The following is a 22,355-nucleotide window of genomic DNA, read 5'->3' on the forward strand; positions in this document are numbered from 1 at the left end:
TCCAATGACCATCGCTGTGGAGTCGCGCGCCGCCAGACCCTGAAACGGTTAAGTTTCCGCGGGTCCGTCACCGCTGACATCTGTGTTCCCAGCACTCATCTCTACCACTCACCCCGTGCCAAAGATACGTCCCCGCCGCTGCAGTCGTATCGAGTCACCATCGCCGTCGTCACCATTGGTATCGTCGGGGCGGAATCGTCACCCGCGCCGATACCTCTTCTAGCCGCCGTGTTGCCGTAGTCGTCGTCCGTGTTCTTTCTCATATCCTCCCCTCCTTTGCTATTAAAACTGGCGAAGTTTCCATTAGACCTTTTTATTACCTTTTTATCCAACCGGTATTCTGGTGGAGTTTCATAACGCCCGTCAGGGTTCCGGACACGGTCGATTATATTATAGTAAAGCTATCCCGCGGGTTGCCCGTGAGACTCGCTTGTAATTATGCGAAAAGTTTAATTTGATGCTTATTATTGTGCTGAAGGAGAATGCTGTAGGTAATTTTACTTAAAAAAATCACACACTGAGCATTTATTAAAACATTTAACATAGAACAGATTTAGTACAGAATTCATTACCTCACAAGTGTTACTCGAAAACAATACTCTCTCGGAGTCCATAACAACTACTAACGCTAATTTTGATGTGAGAGTAGTAATAGCAAAATATTTGCTATAGAACCTGACACCAGTCGAAGTTTTGAAGTTTGAATCAAACATTTCTAGCATGTCTGGATGCAAATCCTGTCCTACGTGGGTAGTTAGATTGCCTACCCATTCAACTCCAGGGGCATAAAAGTTTAGGACGTTAGGTTAGAGGCACGTATCATAGGTTGCCCATCTACCACAAATCCAAGCGTTGCACCCCTATGGCCATCGTACTTGTTCATCGTTTTACACTGTTCAAACCCACTTTGTTTACCTCACATGTCACATATACAATGATTTATATCACTGAATTAAAATTAAACCCATCCGTTGTAGCACCGCCTTTAGAGTTTAGACATATACTGCACATCGGTACCCGCCTTTCCACTTTTTTTTATCCATAATATTATAAAGAGCATATAAAAGTATCTTTTATTTCTGTTAGGTACCAGTTCAACTCTATGTCTCTATAACTAAAAAATATTCGATTTTCGTGAGCCACTCTATATGGGTGGAAAAACGAAGCTATAAACACTCCCCTAGTCTCAAAATGTAGTACCAATAATTGGTTCCGTACTTTCCAAGATTACGGGATACCAACAAACGCACAATCATTTTTATAATAAATGGTCGGTACATATTATATAATATCAAAATATATTTTATTAATTTATTATTTAATGGTATACAATATAATTGCTATTATTAACATATTCTATTTGTGCCGACGGGTAATGAATGTAGCTAGGAATCTAGGATTACGTCGTTCGTCATAGCCAACGAATAATGTAAGTATAGGTAGTTAGGTAACTATATAGCATGGGGTGCTGTAGTTAGGAATTTGACTTTTTTTGTGTTCACATCAGCTGTTTGTACACGATTGGGTCCAGCTCGCCGTAAGCCTCTTCGAACGACTTTTTTGTACAGCAGTAGATGAGCCCGTCGTTGGCGTCGGGTTCGGGGTCGTTCCGATCACCGCGGCCGGGTTCGGTCTCTGTCTTATTATTTCGGTGATCGCGGCCCTGGTAACCGCGACCGTGGTAACCGTCCGGGCATATGTTAGGACATATGTACACGCTATCGTCGATCTCCTTGTACGGGTTGTTGAGACCGATGTACACGATGCCGTCCGCCGCGTCCACATCGTAGTGCAGCTTCCAGTAGAACAGCGGCACTCGTATGGCACCAGGCAGGTCGAGGTACAGTGGTTGTTGGACATCGTCCACGTCGGCCAGCGTGCACGTGTCGTACGTGCCGGTGACGATCACTTGTGTGGACGTGCCGTTTTTTCTGCTTAACTTTGTCCGGGTCGACTGCTCTAGATCGGCCCACATGTCGCCGTTGAATATCTGCCACTGTGGGGCTACGTTCGCATAGTAAAACCTACATGTGCGCAAAATACACGTATAATAGGAAAATACTATATATTATAAATATGAACAATAATAGGTAGGTAAAATATTGGGTGTCCTGAACCGATCAAAAAATTACATCATTTCAGAAATAATTATGGTGGGAGAGGAGGGGTTAAGTTTTTTGTTGACTGTTTTTAAAAATTGTATTAGACTGAAGTTTATTAGAGCTTAATTACACGTATTCGTCTATTCAAAAATACTTATTTATTGAATCGCTCTGGGCCGATCCGTATCCCCAGTCAATTCCTGTGCTAATTGGTATGATCCTTATGTATTTAACATACGTAGTATGTGTTTGGGCTGGGTACATGATTTATTTTTGTTTTTCTTTTCAGTTAGTTTGTTAAGTAATTGAGTAAGTACACGATGAGCAACTTTGCTATCCCCATTCAATAATTACATATTGATAAATCCTATCTCGGTTTGTTTTTATAGGGACTATTATGAGCTATGTTTTAATTTTGCTCAAGGTAGAAAAAGAACGTCACTAAATTGTAAATTTGTTTACTAGAATTGTAATGAAATTTGTTTTTACATATAACATTATAAAAAAGGGTAGGTGCCTAGTGGGTATTTTTGTTGACTGCATGTACTCTTAAAAATTCATCTGCACGCCACTGGCCGTAACTCTGTAATTACCTACCTACGCGTATCTATATGCCGTATAGTATCGCAGCTGTATCTATAGTTAAGTAGGCAAGTAGCGACGGTGTATCACTTACGTTGAAGTCTGTTCGTAATCAAAGAAGAAGTCTGCTTTGGCTGCGTAATGGCCCCGGGACAGCGAGTGTTGGTTATCATTCCTTATGTACTTATCCGCAAGTTCGTCCGATCTGAGTATTTTCGCCACCGTTTTTTTCTAAGCCAACATTTTTTTTTATGGTAAGTATTATTTTTATAGTTCAATTATAATGGTTTTTAAATATTTGTTTGAATAATAGTAATAATAATAAGCATTGATTAGGATAATTGTTGGTGACTTAAATCAACTATCAGGCTATATCAGGTATGCCATTAGCCCATAACATAGCATAGTATTATACATTTATACAATTATCATCTAACCTTGAGAAGATTATACTTTTATACACTCCACGACTTACAGCTTAGGAAGCCGGTGCCGGTCGATCTATTATCTGATTAAATCATCGTCGAAATTACTATTAACCTGCAGGACCTGGTTTTTTATGCAAAATATGTTTTGTAGAATATGCATATTATCCTTATGCCCAGAACGTTTAGAAACAAATTCATAGTAAGAATATGTATCAAAAATGTATAACAGGCATAATAGGCGATATGCTTAAAAATGCTTGGATAATGGTATCAAGTTTTTAAATAATATTATAGTTACCTATATACTTACAAATAAAATTGTGTTCTTGTCATATTTGTATCGATTTGATATAAAACATATTCAAATGGCATTAACAGCAAATTATAAAATATTTATCGTCTATTGTATACAATATCGTAATACTGTTAAATTTATTCTGCCGATCGTTATCGTTTATTTTAGGCTGATAATGGCTTAATGGTTTTGGAGTCAGATATTTATTAAGAGGCACATAAATGCTGGAAATTGCTATTTACGTACACGTACGTAGCACGGTGACCATGTAATGTATTACAACCTATAGGCCTACGAAAAATCGAAATCAGATCATTTCAACGATCAAAAATGAACTTACAGAGAAAACGATCATTCCTCTCGTAGAATAGTCTGATTTTGATTATGTTTTAGATTTAAAACTGCTTAAGACTGGACGATATCCTGCATTCCTGCAGCCGCAGAAGATCTTACCTGTTCTTTGAAAGTGTATTTCCTGTTCACGTCCGTGTTGCCGTACAGCTCTTTGGACTTGATGAACGCCGGTCGCTTGCTGTACTTCTGGTGGTTGTCGTAGTACGGCGCCCGGGCGTCGTACCAAGTGTACAGACTGTTCTTAGTGGACTTGTCGAAGCACATGCCGTACAGCCGGAGGAACGCGCGGTCCGTCTGGAAACCGACCACGGCCACGGTGTAGTTGGCCGGCTGGCACCGGTCGTCGGTGACTCGAAGCTCCGACTTGGGCATGCCGTCGCACTGGAAGTCCTCGTACCGGTACGTCCGGCCACGGTACTCGAGCACGTCGCTGCCGACGCATGTGACCAACGCATCGGAGGTGCCGTTCCGCTGCAGTTCGCTCGACGCGAACTTGGCTGTGGCGCACGACAGCTTGAAACTACGGCCTTTCTTCACGTCCAGCCGGCCCTTGGCGTTCGGATAGATGATCGCGTACCGCTTGCCGTTGCTCGTGAACGGTATGGGCATTTTGGGCTCGACTTTTTCGGCCACCCATAACGAACAGTCGTCCTCGTTTCTAACTATAATATTATAATAATGTACCTATCGTATAAATAACATTATAGGTAGTTTATTTGTTTATATCGGAGGTACCCATTTAAACGTTTTCATTTCACGGCTCCTTCGCGTCTCTTCACAACATTTCGGTGGCTCTCAAATACACATATAGAAAATGTTTTAATGTGAAATTATGTATTGAAAATTGAAATTGAATATGTTGTAGAATAAAATAATATTATATTAATCGTTTTCATCGTTATCGTCATTATTTTTTTTTTCATCTGTGCCACAACTCTTCTGACAATATTAATACTCGCAGCGCCCATTTGGGGCCACGACGCTCAGTTTGAATACCTATCTCTGGTTTATATTATGTTAGAAGATAGTGTTACACACATGCCACATATTATGATAATATTATATTATGCGCTCTGTTGTAAATACTAAAATATAATGTGGTGAAAGTGGCCGCAAACCCAAATGACGCCCTGAATTTGAATGCCTGAGCAAGAACGATAACGAAAAGTTGAGTATAGGATCGATATTAGGTTTTTGATCAGATATCCCTACATAAAATCGAGTATCTGTTAATTGTTATATTGTATGCCATGAGTATATATTTCCTAAGTATGAAAAATAAAAATTAAACAACCGCCAAACTAAAATTTGGCAAAAAATACTTTAAACACCTGTCTTACATAAAAATCGTAGACAATTTTTTTCTGATTATAATACGATTTAGAAGTGGCACGAAAAAGTGTGTGCTGGGTATTTCACGTCCTTGTATCGTCAAAAAAGCGTAGTACGAATTAAAAATAATAATACCTACATTTATTTTTACACGGTCGTTCCGCTGAGTTGGTGGGTGATGATATTTTTGTTGTATCGAAAAACTGATCGGTAATCGCCGCACTATACCGATTACCGGTATGCCCACAGTTTTGGTTACGGTAACTTTAATGTAATATTTGGTATTTATCGCGTATACGTGTAAACATCTATAGTATAACTACACGGTTCTCGGTATATTGTTTAGTGTTAATACATTTTAACGTATAATCGCGGTAATGGTCAAACACCGACTCCTCTGTAGTTATTATATTTCAAACGTATAATATTATGTACCTATATCGATGTTTTTCGTGTTTTCAGAAATTTAGATTGCGTATGTTATAATGCCGCGTGTTTTTTAATGCGTAAAAACAATTCCAGAAAGACATCTTATCTATAAAGAAACGCGTTCAACAGGAACTTATTCATTTCGACAATACACTAACGCACCGCATATACATTATAATATACGAACATATATAATTATGTTACGAATTTATGATATAGCTAAGGTACACATATTATAATATTATGCGATTATCGAGGAATTACGGTTTAAATTACTCATATCGAATATTAAAATGTATTTCTAGGTATACTATACGCGTATCGGGTGAATCATTCTAACGTTTTAGAAAACAGTAAGTACAACAATAATAAATATATCATTAATATTACATTTATTATATTATTATGAACCGGTGTCGCGGCGGCACTATTAGTAAACGGGTTAATAGAGCTTTTAATCACTAACCTAACCTAACCTAACCTAACCCGCTGGGCTCGGTTCAATTGCCGAGCCTTTGTTGGAAACCGCCGTTACCTATTTATAATATGATGCAATGTTATGTTATATATTATTTAAGGTCATCTTATATTATAATCGACGAGCAGGTGCTAGAAAGGTAACGCGTTTAATGTTCATATTGTTGTAACCGATGTGAAATCTGTGCGTAAGAATTGCAAGTATAGGTACAACAAAGCAAGTTGGATACCTATTATGCATTCATCTTTTATACATATAGGTATCTATTTATTTCTAAACAACGGACGAAAACCTAAAACATAACAATTATTTTTATTCTAACACATTAAATTCCACGGTCGTCACAATTAGACAATATTATAACATATAATCGAAATCTTAAATAGAATTTTCCCCGTTTATATGACCGATTAAAACTGGTATTAAGCATTAAACATATAGGATGTTATGCATGTATTATGCCTATATTCCTATACATTATAATATACTTACTTAGGTACCTGGTACCTATATTATTTTGTACTTCAGTACTCGTAGCTAATACGGGTCTTTTGTATAACTATTGATTATTAACTACATCATAATATAACCCGACATATATTTCAATATCTTTTGTGATGTTTCCTTTTTGGGTTCTTGGAGGGGCAGGGGTTCGGCGTCCTGGAGTACTGGAGAAGTACACTAAGATCCTCCTTGTAAATACGCCACTGAATATATAATATAGTTATTGAATAGAAAACGTAGTTTAATTTTAATGTGACTCAGTACTTATTTATGCCATTGCTGGGCATAACGTTAATGTTGAAAGGATATTTTCACTGGTCAGTGGACCAAAGAACAAAATCGTATTCAAGTAGTAATAGAGTATAATATAGAAATTAATAGAAAGTATCGTTCAAAGTGAATTTAATTTAAAAATCACTTATTCGGAATATCATGAGTAATATTATGTTGTGGGAAAACCAGAGCTGCTGAAACAGTTCAAAAAGTCAGAAAAGTTTTAAAATTGAAACTAATTCAATGTACCTAAGTATACATCAAAAGTATTATCTAGATATTATAATAATATGACATATCAGTTAACCCAAGAAGTAAAAGTGTAGTAACTACTTATATGTACCTTTTTCAAATGAGGCGCATAAGCACGTACAAATGCAAATTTATAGTTTATTTCGACAAGCAATTGTCAAGTATATAGGTACCTATCTACCTGTATATATATTATATACATTAAAGATTAAATCAATATTGAATTTAAAAGATTTGGCACTCTAGGAAATTGTTTGTTTACGTTAATCCGGCACTGCTCGGAATGTGTTATAATTAATAATATTATAATGTGATGTGTATACAATGTACTTTACCAGATCGATTGATTTTCTTGGCATAGATGGTCGGAAGAAGACATGAACAAATGACTAAACATACTGCAGTAAATGCAGTTGAATACATTTTCGCGCGTGTACGTTATTAGGTCTTATGATTCAACACGTCTGAATACAGTCCTCGGGTTTGCTCCTTGTAATATTATTATGGCTATACTCCTCTGTAGTCCTCTGCTCGGTGCAATCCGTGTCTCGTCTCCCGCAGTCACTTGGAACAGCTACTGAACCTTACTGCAGACAACGAGCGAGTAAAATAATAGTATGCGTTTGATGTGAAATTATAAGTGCTTATGCCTACTCAAATTGAGTAATGTATAATTAACAAAGTACACATACCGTTTTCAATCTAATCAACGATACTCAAATAAATTATGGCATAAGTGATTTGGCAAATATGATGTGCTATTATCGAAACAATTCACTTTTGTAGCAATGCGTGTGCAAGAAGTGGCTCTAATTGTATATTTTATATTATAACTGCCACGCTTTTAAGTGGTTATAACTATAATTTAAAAAATGTACAAGTGCTAACATTTTAGTCAGGCACCTAATTACCTGAATAATTATTCCAGAGCGTATTCACTAATTAACTTTTTTAATGTTTATAAACCGATAATGGATATCTCGAGAAATGTGTTAAATAAATTGTACGAATAAATACATATAACAGTATTTATTGTTTTTAATTTGAGCGAATATAAGTGTGTATAATTAATTAATCGAACATATTAAAACAATTAACTGCATCTCAAAATACTCCAATAATTGAATATAGAGTCAAGTACCTTTACGTTATAAAATTTATTAAAGTCTGATCATACTATTATGTAATCGTACGACGCGTTCTAACTAAAGTTATATACTCAGTTACATTGTTTATTATATTTTGCATCTTCATAAAAATGTACAATTTTTTCAATAAATTATGCCAAGACTTTTTGTTTTATAATTGTATTAATTAAATAAAGATACATTTTAAAATGTGTCAACGACGATGAATTCAATTCAGCAATACCGATACTTCAATATTAGTAATACTTTAATGTTAGATTATAAATTATAATATTATATCGGAATACCGGGAACCATAACATACATGTATTATAGGTAGGTCTTATTTAAATTTTAGTGGATTTATAAATTATTTTTGTGATGTAAGTTCGTCAGCTCAATATCTAGTTTTATCGTTAGAATAGAGAAATACCGAATGGCACAGTGTATATAAATATTATCTATATGTTTTCCAGTAAGCTATAACTATATATTATTATTTTTTATATTTAATATTTACCCATCGTATACAATAAATAGAGTCATTTGAATAATCGATTGAAGAGATTAGAACCATAACAAGTGAAACGAACACACGCACTCTGTATACTATTATATTTGTATATAATAATTAATCCGAAATATTATCACGGATATTATCACGGCAGTGTAATCAAGTATACTCTAAAACATTGTTTTTTACTTAAAAAAATGTGATGCCGTCTCGGCGACAGATACCTGCATCGATTGCACGACGGCGACGTCGGGTTTAGCTGTCGAATAGATAGACATTCAAAATACAACCGCCGTGATCAATAATACGACCAATAAGAGGTTTTCAATACGGACACACTCTATAAAATAGTATTTCCGTATACAACAATATTTTTTAGGAAAACGTGTCCACGGCGCTCTGTTCGAAATAACGGGTTTGTTTACGGTTATTATGTTATGATGCAGAAATGAGTGTACCTGCTACCACTGACAGATGACGTGTTATAATTGTATACATGTATATACGGACGACAGTATTTGAATAAACATAAACTTGCTGTACTTACTACATGACCATAAAAACGATGCAGTTGTACGGCCTCAAAGATCATAATATTATATTATATTAAATTTAGGTATAATAATATCGTGCTAATGTGTTAGGTGAATCGTAAAAACGAAAAACGGAACGGTATAATATTATTATAAAAACGCAAAATAATTTATCAACGAGTTAATAAAACTGGTCGCGGGTAACAGAATAATAATATTATCATTGTCACGAACTGTTTGGCAACCACGCGGACGAAATCGAACAGGTAGGTACCTATCCTGCGGTATGCGCGGTATATAATAATATAACTCCGTATTTCAGCGTGTACCAGCGATGGTTTCGACGATCGATCGAAATGAGTGAAAACGGAACTGGTTGACTACGTCGAGCAACTATAATATTCAATAAACGATAATAATGTATTTGAGCGGATACCGAAGCGTACCGTTGTACCGCATTGTCGCGGTTATATAGCAGCGGCGAGTGAACATTTTTCAGATTATTTCATCGAAAAAGAAGGGAAAACAAAATATGTTGTCGTAATGTGCATTTTCTCCATACTATAATTAATATGCACACCTGCAGTCAGCAGTGTATGCGTAATAAAAACACATATTAGTATATTATTACCATAATATACCGCGGTAAGTGTCCAGCTGGGGCTTTTTTTTTATAACGTAAGAATAAAAGAGTGAAATTGACGCACGTGCTACAGTGTCGAATCTACGCAACTCAACGACGAAGACGTCGTCAAGAGCTTGTGAAAAATATTATAATATTACGCTTGTAATAGACGTTGTGTGGAAATTCGAACAGTCACAGCAGTCGTTGACGGGCGTGAGGTATAATAATAACGCCCTAGGCCAACCGTTATGTGGGCGCCTTTTTTTTATACGTCAATATTCTATTATTTATTGTGAAATATATATATAAGCAAAAAGGTATAGTATAGGTTATACGTTATATTATAATAATGATAAAATAACACATTTTTGAAAAGTTAACTAAAATTAGAGTTTTAAAAAGACGACGCAAGTCAAAATAAAGATAATTATTTTACATATTTTCTTACATAAATAAAAAAGTATTTTCTTATTACTAATTATAGAAATGATGTAATTGAACATAATTTAAATCTAGATTTTCAATATTATTTAAAAATAAAATTTTAAATAGACATTTTGGCGTCCATTGGCAATGGCCCCTTAGACGATCACCTAACCCCTACGCCGGCCCTAACAGCAGTATTGTGATATATCATACTATATATAGGTACATATTATTATCGGTTATTTTTGATTTGTTTGATGCCACTGACGCTCGAAGTCACTCGATAACATCATTATATTATTATAATTTATAATAATGATATGTAGAGTTGTAGGTACAGGTAACTAAGTAAGTGAAAACATTGCGTTTTCGCAAATAAATGTAAAAACCGTTTACGTAACGTCGTGCTGATATAGCTAATAGGCACACTATTCACTATTGTCACATCAGTCGGCTTTCGAATGCGTACCCATTACAATATTCAGAAGTCTGCAGAGCAGGGGTACTAGACCGTCACTTTACTTAGATTGACATTTTTTTTGTTATTAAAAGAACAACAAAATTGCCTATTTAAAACTCCTTAAAATGCTGCAGGTCGTACAATGATAATATTAAAACAATAATATTATAATCAATCATATTTTTCAAGCGTTCTCCGTGATTTAATTCCATATATATTTCAATGTTGTTATATTCGACAGAATGCGACGGGTTCGTGCATTATAAATAAATAAAAAAGTTACTTTTATTATGTAGGTACTTGCATACAGTTAGAAAACAAAAAGTGGTAAATTCTGAATAACATTGAATAACAACGATACATTAAGATTAACCTCTAATAAATTCCTATATATTATGTTTACGTATCGAAATAATACGTAATTGCCTATTGTGACGATTTATTTCCAACACTTACATATTTTAATTTTAAAACTATTTGGATGGGCCTGCACAGAACAAAAAAAAAAGTGCTTAAAATACTTACGGATACTTATGTATAGTACACGGACATATTCAGTAGAGATCATCATCTAAGATCATGGTGGGAAGTGGGAACCATTATCTTTTTGAAAAAAAAATATATGCATGAAATCGAAACATTGCTTTCAATAATAAACGAAGGCCGAGCGCCTTGAACAATATTCGTGTAGGCAAATTGTTTTATGTTTTGGTATATTGATGGCATGTCGTAATAATATACCACAGTATTATATTATATTGAATTAATATTGATGAAATAAATTGCGTACCAAGGTGATAAAAGATGTGTTCAATAGAATACTGCACATTATACATTGATTTGATTCAACTCCAGAAGAATATATTCATGTTGTTACCAATTTAATTTTGATGTTATGATATGAATTTACAAACGGCAATTTACATGTTTATTATAGTTTAGCATATTATTTTTGGTAATTATCATATAATAATAAATCAATTAAATAATAAAAAAATATAGATGTTACGAAAATTATGAATATAATATAATGTGAGTCAATAGGATTTAGTGATTAAATATTATTGAAACATAGTTACACTGTATTTGATAACCACCATTATTTATTTATAAAATAATATGTATTTTAAAATATAAAAATAAAAGTTTAACTAAACATCTTTACCGAATTGATCAATAACATAATAAATAGTTAATGTTGTAATATAAAAATTCCATTGGATATATTATATCATAATTCATAGATTAGGTATATATATTTTAGTCAAAGGTATTTTATATATGTATATACACATGTGTGTGTACTTATAAATATGGTTATATCTTATTTATAAATCAGGAATGATATTATTATTTTTACTTTAAAGTTAAAAGCTCAAATATTAGCCCAAATATGTTGTTTCAATACGCACAACATCGGGTAGTTAAATAATAATGATTCGTTAACATTGAGTACGTATATTCTTTAAATTCTACCGAAAATCCTATCAATAATTGAACCGAAAGAGTTATTATACATGAAAAGATAAATGATACATGCATTACATAGATATTGATTTGATGTAAGACACTCATTAGACACTCGTTAAGTCTAACTTTCAATGTTTATTTATTTTTCAATGGCATTTAAAAATATTTTTTACGTACCTCTCTTTCTACGACTTTTATCCACGATATATTTCCACCCCAAACAATAATAAAATCGTATGTAAATGTATATAATATTATGTAGTATGTAAATATGAAATAAGTATTGTTTTTGATTTAAGAAGGTTTTGTGGGTATTGATAATTAAGTAAGTTTTTTGATGGTCAGTCGTCACGTCGTCGCTGCTCGTTCATGCCGGGGTACGTTTATCACCGCGTGCGTTCAAGTCTCTATCACTGTGATCGATGCGACTATCAGCCGACCGGACGAATAAACTCCATTTGTATACAACGCACGCTTACGATAGGTAATAATAATAATCCCGTCGGACTATACTCAATAATATAATAATATATACGTTCTCGGAAGTCGGAGTTGCAATGTGTGGCGACTGGTTTTTTTTTTTTGTTCTCCGTCAAATCCGTCCATCGACCAGTTCGACTTTCCCCCCTTGTACATAGGTAATAATACTATACTATGTACAGGGCCGGATCTAGGGGGGGGGGAAGTCAGGGATTTATCCCCGGGCGTATAATTTTCGTGGGCGTATTTTTAAGGTTTGAAATTTGTAAATTGAAATTTTAAAATTGACTATAAAACAAAAGTCAAAACTTGGTTCAAATAATATTTTACAGAAAATGTGTAATATTGGCCGATATGCGAATAAAATAAAATAATTTTATTTTTAATCGAGTTAAGTTATATCTAATAACATTGATTTAAAAATTAAAAAGGACAAATATGAAATAGGTATACGCAGTGTCGTGGAAATACCCGTCCGCAACTGTCAGCGCGCGAGAGTGACACGCCTTAGTCTATCATAGATTCATAGATTACACTTAGTTAAACTCTCCGATTAGTGACATATTAAAGTATGGTCAATTACATCGTTTTCTTGCATATAATATATTATGTAGATACTAGATACAGCCCCCCCCCCCCCCCAATTAGTCGTGTTATTGTATAAACCTTAAATAATAAAAGGCAAAGTAAAAGCCATGATACTTTAGGAAACTTTTAATGAAATATTTTTCCTATTCTTATTATTAATTATCAGGGTTGGGATTTTATAGCACTTAAAATTGCATAAATATGCGCTAAAATATTAAAAAAAAGAAACTTATTAATTAATAATTTTAAAATGTATAGAAATACATATTGAATAATACACATTACTTTGATATGTAATTTATCTTTTATTAAAAATCTTTTAAATCTAACATTTTTTTAATATAAAAAAAATATATATTTTAAAAACATTATTTTTGAAATGTTTTAATATTTATTAAACGTGTAAAAAACATTTCATTGTTACTTGGGCCGATTTCAAAAATATTATTCACTCGAATTGCTTCCTAAGAGGGTCACTACCTACTATTGTACTGTAATCGCCTGCGATAGCTATAATTAATCGATTTATAAAAAAATATATCAAACATAATTTAGATGAAATATCATTCTGTCATACAGTCAAAAACTTAAGTTTGTATAAAATAAATGTTGTTTTTTATTCGTGTCAGGTGCATAGTATAACAGTAATAATAATAATGATATAAGTTGTATAGTGTAAAATAATATAAACAGTATAAAATAAAATAAACAAAAAAAAAAAATAAATAAAATTAACAAATACATATTGTAATAAATAGACGGACACAGCAGTAATAATTGATGATATTAAAAATAATTTTGCTGGTCGTTCAGAGATCTGTTCTAAAGCTTTTCGTTTCAATTTGTTGCTGAGTATCTGTCTGTTAATTTTTTGCTCCGAGTCTTTCGCACAATCGTGATTAAGTTTACTATTTTCGAACTGGATTTTATTGCGTTGATCGGTTTTCAAATAGGCTGTACAATTTTTTCGTACTTGTTCACCGTTTAATGTCAATAGCTAATTATTTTTTGTATCCAAACTTAAAACCATCACATATTATAATGGTTAGGTTAGGTATATTAGGCACATATTATAATGGTTTTACCCTTTTCGCTGATCTCGCTTATCACGTTCATTTTTATAAAAATGTATTATACTATATAATAACGTGTTATTTATCGTGGTTGCGAAAACGAAACTGATTGTGTTGAACTGGTGATGATAGACTAATCACTAATCGCAGATAAGATTATTGCATTCGAAAAATTAATCTGTCTGGTAAATTATACTGTCTTAAACATTTTATTTTTGACCATTACGGAATAATATAATAATCGATAATACACGTACAACTATCGATATATTAATTAATATTCCAGGTGTGTCATGTGAGGCAATTCGAGTAGACCATTTGGGTATACTCGAATATTGCCTCCGAAAACGCCGGGAGGCAATTCAAGTAAAAAAAGGTCACCTACCTAAGTTTAGGAGGCAATTCGAGTGTCACATATACATTTTATCGATAAGTTATAATCCATGATAAAGTAAATTTCATGTTATAATCATTATATTACAATTTACAGTACATCATATTTTTGTTTCATTGTATTTTTTCCGTATTTAGGTACATAATATTAAGTTTTGATTGTAACAAATATTAAAAATGAAAAATGTATAACATTGTTATGTTGCAAATTAAATATTGTTCTTTTACATAAAGCTTTTTATATTAAAAGTAAGCAATGGATACCTAATTTAGATTTGTTAATAAATAATTTATACATGTTATTATTATCAATTTTATTTTTATTCTAAGCCTGAAACTTGGAAATATTTTCCACATGTTTTAGCTTTAAATACACCATTATAAGAAGTGCTTCTAAACTATTACTTGATTAGTTTAAAATCGTTTAAATTATTTGTGGTAAATAAATTATTGGTCCAGTATATTGCTGTACTGTGTGAGTGTGCTTGATTTTCCGTAAAAAAAAATACTAATTCTGGTAATCTCCCTGAGATTGGCGTATTTTTTTAGTTTCCCCGGGTGTTAAAAAGCTAAGATCCGGCCCTGACTATGTATACATCCAATACAGGATGTCTTGCCGTGATCGTCCCATCAAAGAATTTACTTTACGTGAAAATTCACAATACTATGAGATGCCATCAAAGGTCTCAAGTTCGTCTAAAAAAATGAACGAGTAAATTAATTTCCCATTGTTGTTGAAGAGGTTTTTTGAGTTTTCACATGTTTAAGTTAAGAATTGAGACTCAAATACTATTATTTTTTTAGTTGAAGACTGCAGATCATATTTTGACCATTGACCATTCATAAATTTGAGTTTGTAGTAAACAATTTATTTACAAAGTCAAAAGCGATGAAACGGCCTGTAGACACACACACATTATTGCTCTGCCTCGGCCTCAAGACGATAGTGCGGTGGCGCTTCTCTCAGACGGAATTCTCTGCGATATCAAGGCGCGAGACAGATGCGAACAGCGCAATTAATTGCGCGACAACCGCAGTCGGCAAATAGCATCGCGTGCGTGCCGGACAAATTATGTCTCTATTCACCAGACCATTATACATTATATATATTTTATAGGCACACACACACACACACACACACACACACACACACACACACACACACACACACACACACACACACACACACACACGCACACACACACATACCTACACCTATAACATGTATAATTAGTAACTACTAACCGTTCCCAAAAATACAGACTACGTGAACGAACAAAATTAAAAACAGACATGAAAAAAGCCCCTTCGGTGATTATTATGATGTTATATAGACTATAGTCTGGACGGGTGCGCCCACAAGTAAGGAGTGTTGCGCGGGGTACGGGGGATGATGAAAAAATCGTATCGCATCATGACGCGAAAGGTACTGTGAAAATCCGTATTTGGATATTTAATTACATATGATTGTCTGCAGTGATCGTGTCGAGCACTATCGGGAGCGAAATATAATTATTCAATTATTGCTTGGTGCAAAGTTTTTTTGTTTTTTTTTTTGTCATCGTAACGACATTATTAATTAATTTATTTTGCACAAAAAATATTGAAAAAGAGTTTACCTTCTGGCTGCTGTATAGCTGTAGAAAAATGTTTGACCGACGAGCGATAATGGACGGCGTTCGCAACGAGTATCTATACATATATAAAGAATAAGCAATATTGAATATACCGCGCGTGTGCGTATCGCCAATATGATTGAAATGTTGACGTAATATCATACGTGTGTGTTTAATATAGTAATAATAATAACTGTAATTTGGTATGTAGATAATAATATTCTTATCATGTAGTCGAGAACACTTTTTTAATGAGTGTTCCGAAATAAAAAATAATAAATACCTCTACCCAAATTAATAATAATAATATTATGTATAGTTAGCTGATTGAGTGGGTCGACAGTCATATCTGTACAGTGATTTGTTTGAAATATAAAATTAATAGGTATACATTTTGGTTGTTACAGTTGTAGGCCTGAGTAAAGAAACTGCGTAGGAATGTTAAGGTTTTACATTTTTTTTCTATCAGCTTTCTGCGTAAGCAAATTGTTAACAAGCACTGCAGCTGCAATTATTACAGTTTAGTTAGAGAGTTAATATAAACACAAAATTAGCCACGGTAAAGATTGATAATAAGTAATAACTAATAACTCGGTAATAAGTAAATAATAACATAATTTATTATGTTTATTATATTATCATGACAACAATCTTACGATAATACATATTTAAAGAAATATTGATAAAATAAAATAATTAACGATAAACTGAAAAGATTTATCAAAGTACTGAACGGGGTTTTTTTTAACCTTCGGGAAATTAAACATCGCTTTGAGTGAACCTGTAGAAGGGATTTCCAATTTTACGTAATTTTTTCTGTTACCTACATTGAATTGAACAGCAAAAAAGCTCTAGTTGCAACTGTTATAGTTCAAAGATGTCGTTATCTTTATTGCGGAAAAACCAAACCGATAACCGACGACAGATATCAAAGAAATCTCGGCTGGACGCTGTATACTGACCGCAAGCTACGATAGAAATATTTAATTTTTTTTGTGTGAGGACTTATTGTTAATTGTTACTTTCAAGCGTGTAATAGTAATAATAATAATATTGTTACATGCTTTTCTGGCGCCAAGATGTGAGGAGGAAGACTATTGACTGAGACCGACGCGTGGTCTCAGCCACAACATATTTTGTGCCTTTTTAAAAACGAAATATGTTCTGATGAAATAAAATATAATTTACAAAGTTTACCGATACCTATCTAATCGTGAATACACGTCATGTATTATGGTCAAGACAATAAATTATCGACCGACATGGAAACGGCTTTTATACTTTGTTTTAGCTTGTATGAATTCAAAATTTTATCTCATCTTCGTTCTACAAATTATATTTTATTTACACATTGTATCATTAATATGTCGTATTGATGTACAGTAATAATATGTTTTATAAGCGTTTCAAAATTTATAACCAGGTACCTAGATTTGTATGTATAAATAAACTATAATAGGTATACGTGTATAATTTTACTATATATATATATTTATTCGAGCATTAAACATTGTAATTAAATCTCGGATTAATAATTATACCCTGCATAATATTATATAATATTGATGTACGCAGATACCGGATCTCAGTCGATTCTACTGCTACTGAACACTCCGTGGTATAAGTACTAATTGTCCTTATAACATCCCCGTTTATAAACTTTCTCTGCGTCATGTCTCGGAGTACTTCGTATTAATAACAAATAGTAATAATAAATAATAATAATAATAATATATAATACGGAGACGTGCGTAAGAAGGATAATACAAAAATAAAACAATAAAAAACATAGGTACCTGTTGCAGTGTTGCAGCAGTACTAAAGCAGTTAGTTGAAATTCTGGAGAGAAGTTACACTGACATTATTTTAGTGATGAGAGAAATCGATCAATGACCTTGAAAGTTTTTTTTATCCACCACGGATCGTGTACCGATGCCTTCGTCTAACTAAAATGCATAGCATAGAAATCTTACGTTCAGAAAAATTAATTTTACTCTATATTATTTTCGATGTTAGAGCGAATTATCGAATTTAAAGGTAAAAATATGTTGCCCAAGGCCACTTATAGGTTTTTCTATGATATTTTAATTTTGAAATTACGAGTTATTAAGATAAAATGTACAAAAACATTTGCAATTCAAAATGTTCATAATTTGCTTCAAAATATTAAAATATCATCAAAAGCTTTTTCGTGGAGCCCTGGATAATATTTTTACTCTTCAATTTAATAATAGCTCAATTTGCTCTAATGTTAAAAATTACAGAGTAAAATGGATTCTTCTGAACGTAAAATTTGCTATGTTTCACATTATAGTTGGACGGAGACAACACACAAGCGCGTACGACGTACTCTTAACGAGAAAAATATAGAAAACATGTCCTCGTATTATATATAAGAAACAACATTTCGACGCAATAAATTTTAATAAACATATATTGTATAATTTATATTATTATTAAATGAGAATATGAGATTATCGTAATATCTAAAATAATTGAATGAGAAACTTAATTCTCGGGCGCAGTTTATTTTTATTTTTATTATTATCCCTGGGTATCGTTTGAAATAATTGTATGAATAAAAAATATTCATGTAGGTAACTGGAAATAAATGTATATTTTTATGCGCCGGAAACAAGTTCTGTTCGAAACTTACAAGTTTATTTCTTTAAATCAAGTCAATTTTGCCCGTTTCAAACTCCACATACTATCATAAATTAGAATAACTAGACAAACATCTAGTCGTATTAATGAAAACATAAACAAATGTTAATGTAATAAATGTTTTAAAAAAAATAATGCAAGAGAAAAACACGTGCTGCATAGGTTTGGAAAGAGTAGTATGATTATTCAATGTTTGTAATTTATTGTTTGCAATGTAGTTTATTGATATTTGCAACAGAAGGCTTTAAAACCACATATTACACGATTATAAGCATTGAAGTTTACAATCATGTTTATTTATAACTCATTAAGTCATTTAATCTTTCATTCGTAGGAGACTGGATATTTAAATATAAAATACACGCTGATCAATTATTCATTGATCCAAAATTCTGACCACTATTTTTGAGAGAAAATACGCAATTGACATACCACATTACCACCTATTTATCAATTTATCGGATTAATTAGTGTCTTTTTCGATTTTTGATCAGATATCGTTTAAGAATTTCTTATGCTTTGCAGTAGGTCCATCGAATCTGGATATTATCACATAATTCGCGTTGGTTTCGTAAATTTGTATGTTTTAGTATTACCAACGTCGTGTATATGATTAGATGCACATAATATCAAAAACTATAATTTTATTAAAATATATTATATTATTCAATGCGAATAGTAACCTACCTATACTAGATTATTCGAATAATTGTTTAATCAAACAAAAAAACAAAATTGGGAATTAGTTGTACATATACAGTACAACAGGAGGACAGTATGTTTAGAGTCATTATGTTTTCCAACTGGCAGTGAATGAGTGCATACATCTTAAGTGGGGGGGGGGGTCTGAGATTTGACCCTTACAATTAAAACAACCACCAACTAGCAAAACAATACTAACATTTAATTTTATATTATAAACATAATGTTCCATACAATTTTTTTAAACCTTTTCAAGGTAGGGTGGATAAAAAAAATAGGTTAGGAAACAACGGGGTGTATCTTGTCATTGAGTAGGTCACTATAGTGGATGTGTTAAATTTTATTTAAATTATGAATTATTGTACACGAAAATCGATTTTGTGCGGAGACAGTGTGTCAGCGTATATTTGTAAGGATATTTTATTATAATATTATATTTATATTACTATTAGGTAGTAATACTAATGTACGGTATCTAAGTTGAACTAATTTTTGCAAAAACATCACATAATAATGTATTGTATTATATTATTATCGGTAATATTATATTATCAATATATCACGTATTATTATTGTTGTTAACTTATAAGTATTATACCGTCTTACTGCAGATGACGTACCGTGTGAACAGGTTTATGTTATAAATTGATTTAAATATTTTGGAAATTTCATTGTGTACTGAAAATAATAGTATGCATAATGGTGAAAAGTGTGAAGCCTCAACGGTTATTATTTTTTGAGCTGCAAAAAAATAACTAAAATTGTTATTTTTTTGTTTAAATATCTTATTTCATCAAAATGTAAACTTCAAAGGCTATAAAAAAATCGTACTTATTATTGTTTATATTTCTGATATTTGTAGCTTACTGTAAAAATAACTTATGAGGAACCTTGTATTAAATGTTAAGTCTTAGGTAGGTATTAAAAATGAAAATTTTATCAGCACATTTCGAAAATTTCAAATCTTTATAAAAAGACAACTAAAAGAGAGCCAATAATATTTTTAAATGACTGATTTATAAATATATACTTACCATTTCTAGAAAATACTCGTTTTAATATAAAGTGAAAATTTCTCGTCCCGTGGTTATTAATTTCTGATGATCAACAAACATTTTTAGTAGGTGTAACCACATTTTCGTCTGCTACTATTCATAATATTACAATACTATACGTCCATCTTTTATAATTTAGTACAACTTAGTGTTTCACTCTAACAATATCATTCAGTTTTATCTTTAAATTAAATATCTCCCTCATTTCAATTTCATAAGGGATCCACTTATCATCTTTCAAATATCTCGGTATTTTAATTATTTATACATTTTTTTAATGACGAAACAACTATTTGTTTGTACTACCTATTAAGTATAAAAGTATTTTTATTGAAATCACATAACAATATTGTTACACAATTTTATCAAATCAAAATATTGGCAGATCTATTATTTTTTGTAATTGTTTTAAAAAAAATAGCTGTCACTTCGACTTTTAGTTTCACTTACCTAGGCGCAGGATAAAATGTTGTTAAATCCAAGTAATAATTGAAATTTAATTTTATATGTATAGAGAGAAACTTGTCTTCTACATTTACTACAAATGAAGGCGATCAACGAAGCAGGATCTTAATGTAAAATGTCACAAAACTAAGTGAAAACTAAAAAAAATTTAATTGAACACGATAGTATAAGTAGGTAAGAATAAATTCAAGTTGGAACTTGTGCAATGTACTATATTCAAATTACGTTACCTATTTATACATTTTATTTAATTTACAGCTAGTGTAGATGTAGTATAAAACATATTATGTACTTAGAATGTATTTGCTCATAGCTCATTACATATATTTTGGAATGTTTGAATAATTTTTTTATTGCATTAGAGACATGGTAATTGGTATGCATCTCTATATGTACTATGAAAATATTTGTCATTGTATTGAATTTTTTTTGCATTATTTTGTACTATACCTAATGGTAGTCATTAACAATAAATAGTGAATAATGGTTACCTATAATAAATAAGATATGACTAATTTTAAACATGTATTGATATTCATACAATTACATGTACCTATTAAGTCGGTAACTGTATTTACTGTTTTGATAAATTTCAAAAACTACAATCAAAAATGATATGCCATATTAAGCGAATTAAAAATGTAAATGAAATATTGTAACAATCGTGATAGTATTGTAAGACTTGTACTTGAAATAACATTGTAAAAGTATTACCTCACTACATACCTAGCAATCTAGCTTAACTTTTTATTTACCAAATAGAACATTTAGAAAATAGGCTGGACGGGGCCTGGGCTTTTAAAATATATTTTGACAATAATCCGTCACCGATTCGTTCGGCCTATTTTCGTAGTGTTTTTCAAATGCAAAGTTGCAGCAGTCGCATAATACGCGGCACAATATTGCGTAGGTATCCTCCGTTCTCTTATAATAATACAGTGGACTGGGTACAGTTGTTGAGGCAGTTGAGCATTAATCAATAAATCATAATATTATAATACATATTTTATTCTAATTCAATAACACCAAGGATATAGTCACGCATGTATTCACAAGGTGCTGTCTAACAAACAGTACTGTTATACAATCACACGAGCGATGATGCCAGTTGAAAACATAATATAATATATTGTAA

General features: G+C 32.2%; 1 protein-coding gene across 2 annotated transcripts; it reads right to left on the reverse strand.

The window, feature by feature from the left end:
• Nucleotides 1–1,279: 1,279 nt before the first annotated feature.
• On the reverse strand, nt 1,280–21,407 carry LOC132945082 (uncharacterized). Of its 2 annotated transcripts, none has more exons than XM_061014706.1 (5): nt 21,206–21,407; nt 7,365–7,616; nt 3,861–4,423; nt 2,779–2,915; nt 1,280–2,024 (listed from the first exon to the last, which is right to left on the reverse strand). In XM_061014706.1, the coding sequence occupies exons 2-5, from the start codon at nt 7,450–7,452 to the stop codon at nt 1,499–1,501; spliced, it is 1,314 nt and encodes a 437-aa protein (XP_060870689.1). In that variant the 5' UTR covers nt 7,453–7,616; nt 21,206–21,407; the 3' UTR covers nt 1,280–1,498. The 2 variants fall into 2 exon arrangements, with proteins under 2 accessions (XP_060870689.1, XP_060870690.1); XM_061014707.1 differs by lacking the exon at nt 21,206–21,407 and adding an exon at nt 8,677–8,700.
• Nucleotides 21,408–22,355: the final 948 nt, after the last annotated feature.

The sequence above is a fragment of the Metopolophium dirhodum genome, chromosome 5 (assembly GCF_019925205.1).
Source record: "Metopolophium dirhodum isolate CAU chromosome 5, ASM1992520v1, whole genome shotgun sequence".
NCBI lineage: Eukaryota > Metazoa > Arthropoda > Insecta > Hemiptera > Aphididae > Metopolophium > Metopolophium dirhodum.

Bases quoted from the DNA above. Each gene is read 5' to 3' on its own strand.
- LOC132945082 (XM_061014706.1), bottom strand. From the start codon at position 7,452: ATGTATTCAACTGCATTTACTGCAGTATGTTTAGTCATTTGTTCATGT. The intron at 4,424-7,364 runs GTAAAGTACATT...ATAATATTATAG, and splicing joins CAAGAAAATCAATCGATCTG to TTAGAAACGAGGACGACTGT. The intron at 2,916-3,860 runs GTAAGATCTTCT...ATGTTGGCTTAG, and splicing joins AATACACTTTCAAAGAACAG to AAAAAAACGGTGGCGAAAAT.